Raw genomic sequence first — 13,583 nt, 5'->3', positions numbered from 1 at the left:
TCGTTTACATTAAGTCGGAGTGAGAGGGTGGTGTCTGAAAATCTCGGTCACCCAGACCGACCCGACTGCATATACACGCACCTTGCCGAGCGGGTTGGGAGAGTCAACTCACGCTTTAGAGGCAGATTAACTGAATCCACCTCGACGCTCGCTCAGTCCGACTTGCTAGCGTTTGCTCAAATGCGACAAGCCAAGTCGACCAAACTTTGTCGAGTTAAGGTCCCCATCTCGAATCCCACGCTCCTGGAGTGAGGTACTGAACCCCCAAAAGTTGTTATCCCTATCTCTTTGAGTGCACATGTTTTTCATGTAGTCGTTAGAAACCTCTTGACATATTTCCCTATGGTGTGGATATGAGAAGACGGCTGGGCTATACTCACAGTAAACTTCGAGTTTCCAGCCTTCCTCGAGCGCGCTTCCGGGTATGGCCTTGTTCTCGGCTCGACACGACAGGATGCGGTTGTTGTCGTCCACCGTGGGGGTGAACAGCAGGACCGAGGTGCTGGCGCTGAGCCCTCCGCCGCCACCTGCGGAGCCCGCGGCGTCCTCGGAGTCCCTCGCGGAGCGGATCTGCTGGCCGCCCTTCCACCAAGTGAGCGTGGCCGGGGGCCGTGAGCCACTGGACGAGCACACGAGCTCCACCTCCTTGTTGGCCGACAGGGGACGCTCGGGAGGCTGAATAGTGACGTCCAGAGGCTTCACTGCAAAGGAAGGACAGGGAAAACGCACGTGTAAGACGTCGCGTGCAGTAAGTAGAAAAACGCCTCGTCCATCCGGCTTCCCATCCGGTTTTAGCTGGGCAGATATCAACAATTTTTCTCACTTGCAAACAGAGTTCAGAAGAGAACGTTGGGTGAGAAAGCGTTCAGGAGGAGGAACTGATACTGTCTTGGAGCATGTGTAACTACGCTAAACCTGTACACAAATAATAGCCCCATAGGAAATACAGGCGTACTCAGAAATGTGTCTGTTTGTACACTTTGAGTATAGACTTGCCAACAGTTTGGTATATACGTATTTGGATTTCTTATTCTGCTATTTAAACTCTAGCGCTGCCGTTGGGGGCAACCACAGCACCAACGGCAACGCACAAAGCCGTGAAATATATTTGCTTGAATGCAAATTCCTGATCAATGCACTCAGATTTATTTAAATTCCGAGCGAACATTCTTTTATACGTGGTCTCACGTTGACCTAAGCACAAAACTCATTTGCTACATCAGATTTTGTCCAGTTATCCTACACGTCGATAGGGAAAGTGAACTAGAGAGAAGACAAGTGCCTAGCCAATTACGCCTGCTATACAAGGTGCCGCGGATATAAGTTCGGAAACTCAATTCAGTCGCCTTCACATACTTTAAAAGAGCTCTTGTGACTTTCTGGGCTGGTGAGCTGTGAGGCTAGGGTCCCTGCGCCTTTGTTTCTACAAAAGGCCAATCGTCCAGCCTACGCAGGGCACACTGGAATATCTGGCGTTGTGTATCGAAGCGGGAAAAGTGGCAAATAAGGCGGTAGATAGCCTCTTCACGTCTGTACTTAACGCACATCAGTAAGTCAGCCACGCCACTGCGATAGTTGTAAGAGTTAGTGAATAATATTACGACCCACAGCAGGCACAGCACTGCTGCAGCGTCGTCATGTCACGTCACCGTAAGAATAACGTGCCTGAAGCCTTGCACGTTACCAGAAAATGTCGGAGTAACAAAGGAAACAGAATCTGTTTCCATTCCACCCCATGAAAGTAGATGTACAGCGAAACTGTTGCCGACGTCAGACAAGCACCACCATCACAAGCGACGTACGTCACGCACACACAAACGTGTGCGGAAGTGCAGCATACACAGTCATTCTTGTAAGCCCTCAACCAAGCGCAAGTTCCTCATTGAAGTAATTATTCAGCATATCATTAAAGCTTGTATGTTTGTCTCTCTTACTCAAGTAACTGAATTTTCCAAAGTACATTGCGTGAGACAGTTCGTAAAGATCCGCCGTGGTTGCTCTATGGTGTTGGGCTGCTATGCACGAGGTCGCGGGATCAAATCCCGGCCACGGCGGCCGCATTTCGATGAGGGCGAAGTGCGAAAACACCCTTGTGCGTATATTTAGGTGCATGTTAAAGTACCCCAGGGGGTCCAAATTATTCCGGAATATCTTACTATGGCGTGCCTCATGATCAGATCGTTTGGCACGTAAAACCCCATGATTTAATTTATTTCATTCGTAAAGTACGATTTGCTGCAGACATGATAGCATCGGATTGTAAATAGAATATACGAGAAAAACATATTTCTGTTACGCGGAAACTCAAAGACAACGCCCTTTTCCAGCTGACGTTTGAGGGCCACCTGAGTGGCCGCGGCCGCTAGGTGACTGTACTGCTTTTGGATAGTGATTGCCATAATTTCGATTACGGACGCAGCACACGCTGTGCGACAAACGCAGCGGGCAGAACACCCACGCATTAAGGACCACGCATTAAGGACAGACACATTGTGCGCACACGTACTTGACGCATCCCTTATGATGACGTAACGTGATTACGTCCTCACGTCAAACGTCGCTGATGAGTGATCACACCAAAGATCGCTTGATGACATCACTGCGTCAATCATAACGTTACGTGATAACGGCATCGTCACGTGACGATATCGCCTGATGACGTCATGTGATGACGACGTCCCGTCAAACGCGACGTCACGCGATGACGTCATTGTCAAGTGATGATGTCACCTAATGTCGTCCTTCCACTTCCTTGCACTGTCTCTGGGATCGGCCCAAATTTTGTGTGAGCACCGCGCACGCGGACACGAGAAATTCCGACCAACTGGAAGCAAACAGCTTCACTGTAAGACAGTTGCGTGGTGCACTGCGGTCGCATTGATTTTTATCGAGCAGAAATGGCAGTCTGCGTCACAGGTTAGGCAGCACAGCGGCTGATCACGAGTTCAATATTGTTATGTTTAGTGGTACTCTTAAAATACGGCTGATAACATCAAGTAAAAAGGAAACAGATTTTCAGAAAAAAAATATCTAGAAAGTTCGCTCCGTGTTCGTGTGATGCCACCAGCGTGCAATCATTTATTTCATTTTATTTGTTTTCTCACCAAGTGGCAGCAGAAGGGCTCAGTTGCGGTACAGAAAAAAAAAAATGGTGGAGGCGCTTGGTCCCGAAGACGCTATAGTTAGCAACAGCAGCCCACCATGCCGCAGAGTAGGCGCGCGATACCGCGAGAGGCAAGAAGAAAAAAAAAGGAGAAGCGCACGGTACGTTGGTCCAGCAGTGCGGGCCAGCGTTGTCCAGTCTAGACACGTCAGGGCAATTCTCGAAATGCTGAGCACGCGCGCACCATTGTTTGGTTTTCTGGGCGGGAGGGGGGAAGCTGTATTTAACGCCGCGCGGCCCCCAAAACTACCATCTTCGACATTAGCCATTTAGCCTTTGTTCTTCTTCTCGGCATTTATCTTGTTGTCGCAGTCTCGCGGCTGTGCACATGACAGCGGCCTCTGTTTAGCGCATGCCTCGTTACAGAAACGGCGCTCAATTACTGTGCCGTTACGCCGGCTCCTCAAAGTGGCCGCTGCTCCCCTCTTGTTGACCGAGAACACACACACGCGCGCAGCATCAGAAGCCAACGGCCCGAACACTTCTGAAGCAAAAGCGATGGGAGCTAGGTGTGGGCGTAGTTTAGATGAAGCGCTAGCGGTAGGAGGAGAAACGGGGTGAGCACGGGCGGGCTTTTGTATTGCAGGAGCGGTAGCGGCGAGCGTGACAGTAGGAAGAGAAAGCACCGCTGTGGAGCGTGTCTCGGCTCGGGCACCGTCATGTCACGTCCCAAAGATAGCACGCCGTACATAACCTTCGGCAATCGTTCGCGCTGCGAATTGCGCCGTTTCTTCCCGTCTACCTACCGCTACCTATACGCTTCTTTTCCAAACATTCTCATATCTTGTCAACGCGAGCTGTGTGCTCTGCAGGGTTCCGGCGCTGCTGCTGTTCAAAGCGGGTGAGTAATGGTCGCGCAGCGGCAGCGCAATTTGTTTCGGCTTTTAGGAGTGCGAGAAAAGCGGGAGCTAAGGGGTCGCGTCCTCCCATACGGACGCCGTTATCCAATTGTCCATCGCTTGTTTTATTGCCCCGTGTTTTTCGCTACCAGCACTTGCCCGAAGGAGGCGCGACGATTAATTAGATTCCCGCGCCTCCTCGTCGCCTTGCGCGAATTGGGCTCGTTTTTTTTTATTCTTCTTGTTCTCATTATTTAGATCGTCGCAAACAGTAAAAACGTATGGCATTGGCTGAAAAGCAACTGAACCCCTATAGCACTCTTCATTGTCGCATATATATATATATATATATATATATATATATATATATATATATATATATATATATATATATATATACAATAGAAGCCGCAACGGAATATCCAGGGGTTTGTAATACCTTAAGAGTAAAATAAATAGTGGAGTATAAGACAATCTTTTCGTGAGAATAAAAGTACAAACACAGCCAGGTTCCAAGGGCTTGGCGAGAGTGGGTTAATGCCGGCACTGCCAACCCAGCGAAATATTAAATTGCACAAGGTGCATGTTAAAGAACTGAATGAGAAGCAGAGTAGCATCCAACCGTTAACGTGATCTTGAAAAAGTTATTGTTTATTCAATTAGACGTACATGGTTACCCCTGATAACTGTATCACGAAGGACACAGGAATCGAGCCAGGAATGATCACGGAGGTTTGGATCGCGCCTCGATTCTGTAAGATTTTTCTTTTTCGTCTGCAGGGAGGTTGTACCAGCTGTAAGCGAGTGCCTTAAGATTTGACAAGTCGACGAAACTGGCGCACACGTAAAAGATAGTTTGTTGTGCAAAAATCTAAGATTAGCTATGCGATTAAGCCCTTGCACCGTTCATATAAATGATCTTGTACGGATGACTTGAAGCTCACCTAAGCGTTCCTTCACCTTTATACTTTCGTGTTTCTCCAGAGCTCATTAAAGCTTGACTGCAAAGGCTCATTTTCCTCGCGAAAACTGAGTTAGACTCGGCGCCAGAGAATGGATGAGCGAAAAAAAAAGAAATCTTCGGAGAAAACGAATGGTAATGCGACGGCATTTTCGCAGACCTATTCTTCAACTGGAAGCGAACTAGATTTTGCTGTTCATGTGATCACCTGCACAAACGACTTCAACGCATTTGCTTTCGCGTGGCTAATGATGGGTGTAATGAGGGCAGGCCTCATTAGCAGGTTGAGCGCAATTTCGATTTATCGCACATCGTTTGCCTCACCCTGTTCCCTTGTCTATGATCTCTCCCCTATATTTTTTATCTCTCCTAATCTTTCCCCGTTTCTCTATACTCAGTTTGATTTCTAGAAATCACTTAGTTGAATTGAATTGTAAATCACGGTGATACAGCCATTCACTGCAAAGAAAAAGAATAAAGACAGGGAGGTCAACCAGAATTACAATTACGGCTGGCTACCCTACACAGGGGGAGCATAAGACGATGCAAACATGAAAGCTAAAGGAGAGTGACATAAGGGGAATATACACGGACATGCGACAACACAAGTCAGTTAAAGCAGGCAACCTTCACAGCTGCCTGCAAAATTCCGTTGACCTTCGGAAGCATAGGAGTCTCTTCATTGTTATCTACTGTAAAGACGGGTGAGCTCGGTATTTAGATACAGACTCGGCTCCCAAGTATAGACCAACCATCAAGACAACTTCGCACAGACGCGGGCGACGACGTTTGTACCCAGTAAGAAAAGTTGTCCTAAAGAACGTGATCAGAACACGCATCATTGTTGAGCCGGGCAAGAAAGCTGTAATATTTCCATGGTTACTTCTTTTTTTCGCGCACAGATGGAGTAACACGCGAAAAATGCAGGCGGCTAATTCGGAACTTAGGTTAAATTGCATTCTTCTTTTAGAGCTTGCAGCCTTTCTAAGAAAGAAAGAGAGAGAGAGAGAGAAAAAAAAGAAAAAAAAAGATGGGGGGTTAAAGAAATTGCATGTGGTGGATAGGCGTTCAATATTATTGGAAATGTCAAAGAGGGCTTACAGGTTGGTGTTTTAAAGATTCTAACGGCTCAGAGGAAATACGAATACGGCTGTGAAAGAGAAGCCATATTATGAGTGTTCGGAATAAAAGGTACATATAATACAAGTTTCTCAGGTGAATCAACCAATTCTGCTGATAATCATCAAGTAAGCTGTTGCATCTTGAACACCACCGAGAAAGAAGCTTGGCTGCGCACAACAACGCTCAGTGCAGGTCACCATAAAAGCATTCTTTTGCCACAAGACGAAAAAGAAATCGAATAAAGCCTAGAAAACTTAAGCCTCTTCAAATTCAATGTATCTTTAAAATCAATATTCTAAAACTTCAGCTAAGGCTTCCATGGGTTGCCGCAGAAGGAGGTCACTTCAAGAGATGCCTGAGAAGATTAGGCGGAACCGACGAAAAGAGCACCTATATAGATTTAACTTTAGCGAACTCTCAACTTTCGTGTGACCCAATTTCTCCATCTTTTTTTTTTCACCCTCACTCGCTGCTTTTTACGCCCTGCTTTTAGTGCCCCTATGGGAAACGTAGTGGGACCGCTTATGGGCGCTGCGGTGAACGTTACATTTTGCGATCACCGAATGATACTTTCCACTTCTTGGAAAGTGCATGGTACTGCTCCTTCATACATTCCTGCTTTCTTCCTAGGTTCAAAGTTTTTTTTTATCTTCTGTTTCTCGCGCTATTTTTGTCTGCCTTTTCCCACAGATGTATATAAGGAGATCATCTCTCGGTCACGAACAAGTCTTAGAAGTGTTGTGAGGCCTTTTTCTACCCCTTTATTGCTTTTTTATTTTTCTTGTGATACCTCTATTTTATTTTCCTTACCTTTCTTAATTCTTATCTTTGCAACCCTCCCGCTTTCTTGGCGTTTTGCTTTTAGAAACTAAAGCAGCGGGCTTTCTATCAAGTCAATGTTGAGCTTTCACCACCCAGACTGCCTTCCTTGTCTCTGTTTTGGAGTTAGCGCAGGAAAAAGTATGAACAGCAGCAAACTAGCGAAAATCGGTAACCTCACCGAACTGTTTAACTACCTTTGTTGGTTATATCATTGCAGACTTCTTTTTTTGTTGCTTTCTAACTCTTGTATATAACAATGACTCTGAGATACCTTCCTTTTCTTTCCTCGCGTCTTCTTCTTCTTTTTTTGTCTTTTTATAGCGCAGATGTTTTTGTACTGCTAGTTGGTGCTGGTCGAAATTGTGGGTGCTGCGTGTTTTAGCTGTAAGATACCACCACTTTTACGGCATGTGCCGCTCAGTTGGGTTCTCAGCACAGAAGAATCACCACCTGCTTTCCGCATACGTGGTGCCATAATAGCGCAACAACCAACCAGGGCCCAGTCAGAAGCCCACAGAACACAGAGACGGGTACTAACTGCATCTAGATTGTGGGGAAAAACTCCGAAATGTATAGTTAACCACAATAGTAATAATAATTAAATGGCTGCGAAATACCCACGCCTTGCGCTGGCATTAGTATATCGTTTCCATGTTCCATCTTAATACCTTGTCTCTTTTTGTATTGTGCAGCTTCACTTGGCGTCTCATCGTGGAGAACACAATCAGCCGCGTAGCGAACTAGCCATGGACGTGGTTGATAATTGTCGTGGCTGTTCGACGCGGCGTTACTTTAATTCCGGCTGCAGAGTTCTACTTTAGTTTTTAGATTTGTCCTGTTGCAGTGTTCTACTTTGGTCTTTAGATTTGTCCTGTTGCTCTCCTTTCCTTTTTCCTTTTTCCTCCCCTCCTTCCTATCTTCCATTTCTGTGTTGCTGTCGCCTCCCTTCAGAAGAGTAGGCAGGCGTTGTGCCCCTTCCGGTGGCAGTTGCCAGCCTGCTCCTCGCTTTCCCTTTCCTGTTACCTGTGTATATGTGTATATGTGTGCAAAACAAATAATAATAATAATAATAATAATAATTCTGCCCCATTATTGTTTACCTACATTGTATCTTTATTACAATGTTCAAAGTGTATAGGTACACTCAAACCAGAATTTTATTAACATGCTGGTATTCCATCACATGTTATTTGAGTTGCTTTGTGTATCTAGATTTTTTTAGCACTGTGTCCCAAAAACGTTATTCGTATTTGTTCTAGCATAAGTTGACTACAGGCTGTCACAAACATGGGAAGTGGAGCTGGTCAGGCCGTCTCATCTTCCACAGCCCTTGTTGTGCTTGTCATGTAGGTGTTGTGGGAAAATAATCTCAAATTCTAGCTCAAGTATTGGCCTCGAGCTCCACCACTGGAAAAGCTGGCGCCACCGTCGGCGTGACGTGCTAGGAGGGATCACGTGGACATACCGGCCGCGTCGGCTGCTTCGGGCGCGCCGAAGCGAGCTGAAAACGAGCTTAAATTCCTTCGTACGCGGCGGTTTTCATTTAGTGGCGAAATTTTCCCGCTTCGAGTGTCTCCTTTACAACGCTTGAAAGCACTACAACAGGTAATGGCGGCCTTTGAAGGCGCGCGACATGGTAGGCTACTGCTCGGTGCCGCAGGGCCGGACGCACGTAACGGAGGCCGGTGTCAGCCTTATTCGCACGTAGCCGCAGGACAAGAAGCTGTGTGAAGCTTGGCTCGCAAAACATAAAACCGGCAAACAGTCATCGGCTACAACTCGGGTATGCAGCAAGCACAGACGCGAGCAAGATTTCTGCTACGGCGCCTGGTCTGCGATGTTCTGAAAACGCGCACTGAGACGCTCGCCCGAGTCCGCTGCCCGACTAATGTCATGACGGTTTAGTCTATGAACTTGTCGATACTATAGATACTGGCAAGTTCAGTGGAGTGGAAAGGCAGCGGCAAGAAGCACATTTAAAGAAAGCATGGCATATGGTCATGTTTGTGTTATGAATTAATGCACTCGGTTACAAAAAAGGAGCAGCGGGAAATTGCACGCTGAGAATGCCGATAAACATACAGTGCGACGCAACTCGAGAAATAGTATTGAAAGGTCAAAGAATTTAGAAAAAAAAAGATTGAATCGTCGCGATGGCACATCACAGTCCCGTAGGCGTCGAAGTCTGTACAATGAAATTATTTTTGAACAACTCTGATAGCGCCCACGCAACAATGGTTGCTTGTATGTCAAATGCTCATATTCTTCGGCCTTAAGCTCATGGCACGGTGCGAAAACGCATGCGTGGAGTAAGCGAAACAGTGCGCGAACAAGCATGCAGACGCGCAGTCGGTCGCTGCGAATCTGCGCGATCGCTGCATTGAGGCTTCATTCTATTACGCTCCATTTAGTTATACAAACACTGTAAGAACATATTTCACATAGTTTGCTTTCAGTGTTTATCTACCTTTCACGCAAGAAGCCAGTTCGGGAGACTCCATCGGGGCGACCGCGCGCCGTGGCGTTCACTGTACGTATTCGGTAAAGAGATAGCGGCTGTAAACGATTGTGTGCTTTCAGTTTGCCCAAGATTATTATTTAGACAGTAAGAAACTTCTATCGTTTCGAAAGTACTTACAGAAATGTCCGGGAGAAATGCGCGTGGTGTTTTTAGTGAGCGCTGACAGCAAAACCTATGAGGAGCGCGCCACGTGATCCCTCATACTACGCCAGCGAGGCGCTTCCGATAGAGGGCGACTCCGTAACTCCTCGCCGCCAATAAAGCAGCCATTGCTCCATGGAGGTGTTATACTAGATGCTCCTTCACGATGGCGGGGGTTGGGTATATCGTTCTTGCATCCACTAGCCGCCGATAAATGCATGTCTCTTCGTACTAGCAATCAAATGATTGATACAGTACATTCACAACTCTCCGCATCCCGGCGCTGCTTGCGTGATTCCCGTTAAATTAGCTTGTACACAGCTGAAAATCACAGTTGCCTGCCCCGTTCTTCATTTTGAATTCACCACGAATAATGTTTCTTTTTTTTTCTCACAGCAAATCGTAAGTCATTTCAGGACTTAGATGTCTCCAATTACAAAGCGTTACCCAAAGTTCGCACTTCAACGTTTTCTTGAATCAATAATCTTTTGTTTTTCTGAAATTCGTGCACCCCAAATATTCAACGAAACAATATATTGAATTTCTATTAGAGCCCATCGAGGGGGCTTCAGTGGCTGTGAAGCTGCTGAGCACGAGGTCGGAGGTTTGATTCTATAGCCACGTGGCCACATTCCGATGGATGCAAGAACCTTCGTGTAGCGCGCTTTAGAGTGCACGTAAAAATAACCTGACATGGTCGAAATCAGAACGGAGTCTTTCCCTACGGCGTCCCTTACAACAAACTGCGCAGTTCTGGACATCAAATTTCAGCATTTACCTTTTTTCACTTCATTTCCACTACGTTTCTGTGACTGGGATGTGGAAAGATGGAGAGACGATGCGCTGTGGTACGCTGTCATTAAAGTTTGAGGCAACTTACATAGTTAGGTTTATCCTACGTTCAAAAGAAAATTTTCTAACTCTTATAATGACACGTGGAAGAGCTTTCTCCAACACCTCTGACAAACGCACCAGTGCCAGCTCCTTGTCAACTAGCGCGTGCGAAAGAACTCGCCGTCAATCACAATTCAATCGCGATTTCCAGCCATAAGCGCACCCTTGTTGGTCGCAGCCATCTGTTCCCGTTATGGACGCACGAATTTCATCGTCCGTTCCGCCTCAGCTACGAGGAGTTGGGAAACCAAGACTGCTCGGGCGGCTGTTCCACCGCTAACAATGAAAAAGGAAGATGGTTCGCGCTATAGTGCTCTCTTGTGAAACTGCCCGCAGGCAGTTGCTGCTTCTGGGCGTTCTTTCTAACTGCCTCGCGAGACGAACAGCAGGAAAGCGCACTTACGGTTCAGGTCGAGCGTGATGGAGACCGAGGCCGGTATGGTGATGTTGTTGTTGGCCGCCTGGCAAGTGAACGTGGCGAGCAGGTCGTTGCGCGTGATGGCTGCCACCTCGAGCTTGTTCTTGACCAATGAGCCGTCCGGCGAGAAGAAGTAGGACTCGTCCAGCTGAGCGTAATCCTTCCACCACGTAACGGCTGGCCGAGGCTTGCCTGCAATGCAACGAAGCAACTGGTGGAAGCCAGTCATGATTTCACAGCTGTGCTTGTTTTGTTGTGGCCTTTGAGGTATGGCAACGTACCCACGAGGGGGAATCGGCGAAGGTTAGTAATGGAAACATAGCGCGATGCCTTCCTTCCCGCTAACCTAATGGTTGGTATGACCCATACGAAGTAAATACTGCAAAAGTAATTGAGAAGTGCTCGTGCCAATTTCGATGATATTGCCAAATAATTAAAACTAAAGAAAATAAAATGTATGTTAATAATACAGAAAAATTGTGTTTAACTTATCAACTTCCCTTGTAGAAACGATGCAATCATGCATAAACTGACATACTTCATTTAGTTCATGACCCCGGGCGCTCGCACCAAAGTTAAAATGTAAATTCCAGAAAGACTAAGGCCAATGCGCGAAAGGATCACCCTAAGTTTATCTGATTTTCTAAGTTTTATATTGGACAACAGAGGAGAAAACGTACGCTTGTCACTCTTTCTTTTTCTCTTTACTTTCTTTTTTTATTGCGTCACCCGGGAAATGCATTTGCTGGGAGTTTCCACTTCCACGCTTCTCGCACGAATTCGTGCGAGAAGCGTTCTTTCGGACGGCTGAGGTGAAATAAAAAGGAGTGGTTGATCACTCTTACATGTTTTAAAGCGTTTCTGTATCTTAACGTCCCAAGACGCATAGAGACGCGAGCCATATGCTTTCACGCTTACTATTTTTTTTTCTCGTTTACCTGACTGTAGTGTTTTTTGCGCACCTTTCCAAGCCAGAACGGTTCAACAGATAATTTTGACCTGTTCATAGCACCTTTTCAGGTGTTTCTCGAAAACCTGTTTGTGCCACGGTTGTACGTGTCACTTCTAGAATCGTTTCAAGTCAGGTATGTTAACCAAACCCTTCGCTATGTAAGTGGTGTTCGTGTACAAGGTTTCTGCTCGAAAGAGAAAAAAAAACGTATATAAAAGGAAAACAACACATACAAAACGTGTAAAACGTGCCAGTTTTAGTCCCCAACGTTGCTTTCATTGCGTTCAAGGCGCGTTTTCAACTTCAGGTTCATATCAACGGTACTTTCTAACATCATCAGGCTTACCCATTTCATTTGCAAGGTAATGTTTAGTCTGGGTGATTGCGTGCCGGTGCGAGGTTAATCAGGCGCGTTGCTTTCCTGACGTACTTTGTCAACCTGCATCACGCACATGCCAGGCGGTTTTCACACTCCTTGTATTCCTTATATATTAACAATGTGCAAGAATTTACTTTAGAGAACAAATGCACGAAATATGAATATTGCTGACCACTTTGCTGTTTAGGGTCTGTTCCAAGCCGACGACTACGCGAACGCACGCAATATTACGACCATGTTGCACATTCAGTATTTGTTTCAGCCTGTTCACATAGTAGGAGAGGTGCTTGGGAGACAACCGTAAGAGGTTTATTTGTGAAGATACATACTCTGAATAGGAGGCTAATATCTCTAGATAAAATCCTGGGTTTGTAGTCATCAGAATACCTGCAACACAGTGCATCTCGCGCATTGTACAGTTTCTTGAAGAATTGTGAATATTTAAAAGTTATTAAATGTTCTTATTGTAAATTTCCCGACGACGCTGTATTTGCTGAAGTGATTCATTTATTCCACAATTTCATATATGCGTGTTTTGCGTATTCACGCATAACTATCGTGTTTCTGTGGTTCTTTTATATGTGTAGTGTGCGTTGTGTGCTGCACAAACGGGAGCCAACATGAACATTCGAACACTTGTGATCTGCTAAGAAACAATAGTCTTTTCTACATTCTTTGTGTGACGACTGTTTTTTAGCTCCTCTATGAATTAAGAGAACAGGGGCAGGCGGCGCCGTCTAACAGGCGCCAACATCTCATTTCGTGAATTTACTAAACAAAAAGTAATATAAAAACAAGAACGCGTGCGAGTCTACTTGATCACACAGCTATAGTTTCAGTGGTTTACGATGGTACGTGCGGGCCAGTTACACCAGTTACAGCATTAAGATCCTTCCTCTCCCTTTTAGAGTGGAGCTGTTAGAACCGCGCTGGGTTTTTCCTGACGTTCGCAGCTTCGCCGAGCTGGGGGAGAGAGAGCTAAGATAGATTGAAAGCTGAGTGTAAAAATAGCATCACGCAGCATAGCGACGCGGCGAGTGTGGGTGGAGCCTAGCGGGGGAGAAGGAACGGCACGGCGGGGACACAGGTGGTGTGACGTCATATCTCTCCGATAAAAACCCGTGCGCCCGCTTCGGCGCTCCCCTTTCGCGCATTTGAAAAAAAAAATTATGCGTTGATCTGCTATCGCAAACACCAGAAACCAGCGGAACTGGGGAAGCCCAGCAAAAGTTATACTAAGTGTGCGATTTGGCACTACTTTACTGGCCTTCCCCCAGCTCCGCTGGTCTCTGGTGCGTGCGATAGCAGAGCCACTCATACTTTTCTTTAACACGTGTGCATTCTTTGGCGAGCTCTCCAGCCCTGTCACAC

General features: G+C 46.3%; 1 protein-coding gene across 7 annotated transcripts in view; it reads right to left on the bottom strand.

Annotated features, from left to right (window-relative positions):
• Nucleotides 1-13,583, bottom strand: part of LOC135904583 (neural cell adhesion molecule 1-like) — a 695,421-nt gene that overhangs the window by 63,614 nt on the left and 618,224 nt on the right. For all 7 annotated transcript variants that reach the window (XM_065435438.2, XM_065435437.1, XM_070537287.1 and 4 more), the window contains 2 exons: nucleotides 10,867-11,073; nucleotides 381-701 (listed from right to left, as the gene is read on the bottom strand). In XM_065435438.2, the coding sequence (XP_065291510.1) occupies nucleotides 381-701; nucleotides 10,867-11,073 (528 nt within the window). The remainder of the gene's footprint in view (nucleotides 1-380; nucleotides 702-10,866; nucleotides 11,074-13,583) is intronic.

This window comes from Dermacentor albipictus, chromosome 4 (genome assembly GCF_038994185.2).
Source record: "Dermacentor albipictus isolate Rhodes 1998 colony chromosome 4, USDA_Dalb.pri_finalv2, whole genome shotgun sequence".
Classification (NCBI taxonomy): domain Eukaryota; kingdom Metazoa; phylum Arthropoda; class Arachnida; order Ixodida; family Ixodidae; genus Dermacentor; species Dermacentor albipictus.
The sequence above is the reverse complement of the archived record's forward strand: the minus strand, read 5'-3'. Positions and strand labels throughout refer to the sequence as shown.